At 49.3% G+C, this 3,893-nt stretch overlaps 1 protein-coding gene across 5 annotated transcripts in view; it reads right to left on the reverse strand.

The window, feature by feature from the left end:
* MTMR4 (myotubularin related protein 4) overlaps positions 1-3,893 on the reverse strand; it is a 27,862-nt gene that overhangs the window by 16,124 nt on the left and 7,845 nt on the right. For all 5 annotated transcript variants that reach the window (XM_012808782.2, XM_023516597.1, XM_023516596.1 and 2 more), the window contains exons 6-10: positions 2,100-2,260; positions 1,885-1,981; positions 1,587-1,700; positions 652-848; positions 263-391 (exon numbers count right to left, since the gene is read on the reverse strand). In XM_012808782.2, coding sequence (XP_012664236.1) covers positions 263-391; positions 652-848; positions 1,587-1,700; positions 1,885-1,981; positions 2,100-2,260 — 698 coding nt within the window. The remainder of the gene's footprint in view (positions 1-262; positions 392-651; positions 849-1,586; positions 1,701-1,884; positions 1,982-2,099; positions 2,261-3,893) is intronic.

The raw sequence follows: 3,893 nt of genomic DNA on the forward strand, positions 1-3,893 counted from the left end.
AATATCTGCTCTGTATCAGTAATTTTATATATGCAACCTCTAATCATCTCAACAATTTTGCAAGGTATCATCTCCCTTTTATAGATGAGAAAATAAAGCTTAGACAGATTAGTGACTTAAGCATAGTCATAGTTAATAAGTGGCAAAGTCCTGATTCCACGCTAGGTTTGTTTCTTTCCACTATACAAGCTGCCCCCAAACCCCTCCTCACCAAAGCCAAGTAGAGCCAGGCTGGCTATAGACAGTGGAATAGCGGTAATACCTTCACATTCACAGCCTCCACCCTTGGCCCGGTTAGCCACTGCTGCCGTGTAGGATCGTGCATCCAGGATCAGCAGCTTCTGGGGGGCTGCTGTGCTATCCACCCCGGAGCATGCAGTCAGAGAGGAATCTACACAGCAGGGAGAAGACCCTGGGTCAGCCAGCTACCCAGCCTCATTCTGGCCCTGTGGAAATCCCTCTAAAAAGAGAGGGACATGCCACTTGGAGACCCCTCACACTTTCCCAAAAGGCAGGGCCCCGGGCACCCTGTGTGTTGTCACCTTCTTCCCATCTTCTCACTGGGGACTCCCTGGGAGCCAATAAGGCCAGGGAGGGGACCTATTTCCTGGGAGAATATTCCTTATTCCCTCAGCACCATCCACATGTTACCGAAGTCAGTGTCACACGCCTCGCTGGTATCATTATTCCCGGTGCCGAGGGACACCCCAGTGGCCTTTGTCCCTGGGTCCAGAGCACAGGCTTTAGCAATGGATGTGACCAGGTACTCATCATCAGCATTGCGCCAGCCCCACCAGCTGATCTCAGGCTGGCTGCAGCGGGCAATGGCAGCTCCATTTCGCAAGTGTCTGAAAAAACAGAAAAAACCATAATGCCCTTGGTGTTCAAAGACTCTGAGGCCTACCCTCAGGGGGCCAGACCAAGGTCTCCAGAGCCAACAAGGACTACCAACTCATCCAGGCCATGATATAACAACCAAAAGCCTCCACATCTCTAGAAGGCTTTCCAGTCTACAAAGTGCTATCACACACATTTTCACAACTGGGCTCTGTATTCTCAAGGTGACCTTGACTCATCAAATCTGCACCGCACCTGCTAAGGTACAGATACCAGGAGGAGAACAAAGCCAGAGCCAAGAACACACAAAATTCTAAACCTCAGGGTTACTACCTGTTTCACTCTATTTTAGTGATAATTTTCCTGTGTAGGGGCCAGCAAACATTTTCAGTAAGGAACCAAACAATAAATTTTCAGCCTTGAAGGTCACAACCAGTTCTGCTGTGTATACTCCTTGTTTGTTTTTTTAAATAACCTTTTAAAGATATAAAACCCATTCATAGCTCATAGGCTATAGTCCAAATTTGGTCTGCAGACCAGTTTGCCAAACCCTGTACTAATGCAATGTTTTATATGCACACAAACACCTCCCACTAAAAAAGGGGGAAAGTGAATAAACACCTCAAAAGCTTAGGCAGCTTTTCTTTGAATATTTCAAACACTTTCCCACAGTCAACTGGCCTGCAGAAAACTAACTGTGACTCTTACTGCACAAAAGACAGCCTGCCTACTTCCTGTTCTCCCCTCACCTGTACACAACCACAGGGATCCGCTTCCAGGAGCGGAAGGAAGCCACGTTCTCCAGCTCTTTATCTGTGATCCACACAGGAACCAGCAGCTTCTGGGGGTAACTGGGGCATAATCTGAGAAGAGATCAGATGGGGTAACCAAACTGGGTCTAAGACACATGATAACAAGACCCTGGGGGGTGGTTTGTAGGAAGGGACCAGGAAGAGAGACCCAGGAGCAGTGCCCACTAGGCTATGCAAATGTGGAAGAGATGTGGGTCTGGATTGGTGTTTTGGTCCTCCACCCCTGCCCTCTCACTTGTAGTTGCTGTTGATATGTGAGACTCTCCAGACATTCTGCAGGTCAAAGCCCATCCTCGTGAGTTCCGCCTCCTGTCGACATCGTATGTGCTCTCCTGAAAAATAGTCCCCATGACTGTTAGCCTCCCAGAGCACCAAGGTCCCAAGGTGAGAAGGAAGGATAAGAACCAAGAGACAAGAAGCAATCTCCCAAAGAAAATAGCCTGGCCTCACCTGGCTGACACAGGTGGGTATGCTGGTCCTCCTCAGTCAGCCCCAGGCACCAGGCATGGTATGCAAAGGCAAAGAGATCCTCAGGCTTGGCAGGTCTTGCTGTGGCCCGGCTAAGCCGTGAGAGCCACTCTTGGCACTGCTTGAAAGTGGAGAAGTGGCACCTGCCAGGGAAGAAACCACAGGCCTGGGTGAGGCAAGGAGTGGTTGGCCATAAGGGTCAAAAACCTGGCCACAGGAAGGCTGTAAGGAGAGATACTGCAAAGCAGGAGGTAAGGCAATGGGGATCCTGCAGGGAACCAGGGACACTGGCCAACACCCAAGAGAAGTTGTCTCTTGTGATAATTCTCTTCCCAAGAACTCCTGTGTTTGAGACATACTTACCCCTGCTAATGGGCCCCTACCACTTCTCATACCAAATCTAAATGCTACCAGATGGCCCTGAATATCTGCACTCCTTGTCCCTAACCTATTGGACAAGGTTATCTCCCATGACTCCCTAACACAGACCCTCTGCTTCAGGCAGGAAGTCCTGCTTATGTCATTCCCATCGCCTTATTTGCCTTTTCTGTTTGCTAATCTCTCCTCTCTGCCTAGCCACATCCTACTAACACTTTGAGGACAGTTTCAGACCCACCTCTTCCTTGAACCCTTCATAGCTTACTGCATCCCACAGACACACTGACTCTTTTTTTTTGCAGTTGTCACTGCTGTTTAGGCTGGCCAGGGTCGAGTTTGAAGCCGCTACCCTCGGTATATGGAGCCAGCACCCTACCCATTCAGCCACAGGTGCTGCCCCATTGACTCTTTTCTTTATTTTTATTTTTATTTTTTTTTTAGAGACAGTCTTACTTAGTCACCCATGGTAGAGTGCTGTAGCGTCACAGCTCACAGCAACCTCCAGCTCTTGGGCTTAGGCAATTCTCTTGCCCCAGCCTCCCGAGTAGCTGGGACTACAGGTGCCTGCCACAATGTCCGACTATTTTTTGTTGCAGTTTGGCCAGGGCCAGGCCCAAATCCACCACCCTTGGCATATGGGGCCAGTGCCCCATGCACTGAGCCATAGGCGCCGCCCGCTTTTTTTTATTTTTTACTTTTTTGGAGACAGGGTCTCACTCTGTTGCCCAAGCTAGGATGCAGTGCCATGATCACAGCTCACTGCAACCTTAAATTCCTGAGCTTCAGCGATCTTCCTACCTCAGCCTTCCTAGTAGCTGGGACTATAGGCCCACCTCACCATGCCTGGCTCATCTTTTAATTTTTTGTCGAGATGGGGGTCTTGCTCTGGCTCAGACTGGTCTGGAACTCCTGGCCTCAAGCAGTCCTTCCACCTCAGCCTCCCAGAAGGCTAGGATTACAGGTATGAACCACTACATCTGGCCTGACATATTGATTCTTAATGTGCTTGGAGTATTAAGCAATAAATTTTTCCATAGCACATTGCCACATATTAAGTTCTTGTTCAGCAACTAAACTTCAGACTCCTTGAAGGGAAGGGCAATATGGATTCTTCTTCTGAATCCTCCACAGATTAGCACATGGCTCTATCTAAAGTGGGCATCTTATAATAATCCTTAGGGTCATCCTAGGCTCCTCTTTCTCTCATATCCAGTCTGTCAGCAAATCTCTACCTTCAAGGTTCGGTGCCTATAGCTCAACCGGCTAAGGCGCCAGCCACGTACACCTAAGGTGGTGGGTTCGAATCCTCAGCCCGGACCCGCCAAACAACAATGACGGCTGCAACCAAAAAATAGCCGGGCGTTGTGGGGGGTGCCTGTGGTCCCAGCTACTTGGGAG

The sequence above is a fragment of the Otolemur garnettii genome, unplaced genomic scaffold, assembly GCF_000181295.1.
Source record: "Otolemur garnettii isolate 467f Iridium unplaced genomic scaffold, OtoGar3 scaffold00094, whole genome shotgun sequence".
Classification (NCBI taxonomy): domain Eukaryota; kingdom Metazoa; phylum Chordata; class Mammalia; order Primates; family Galagidae; genus Otolemur; species Otolemur garnettii.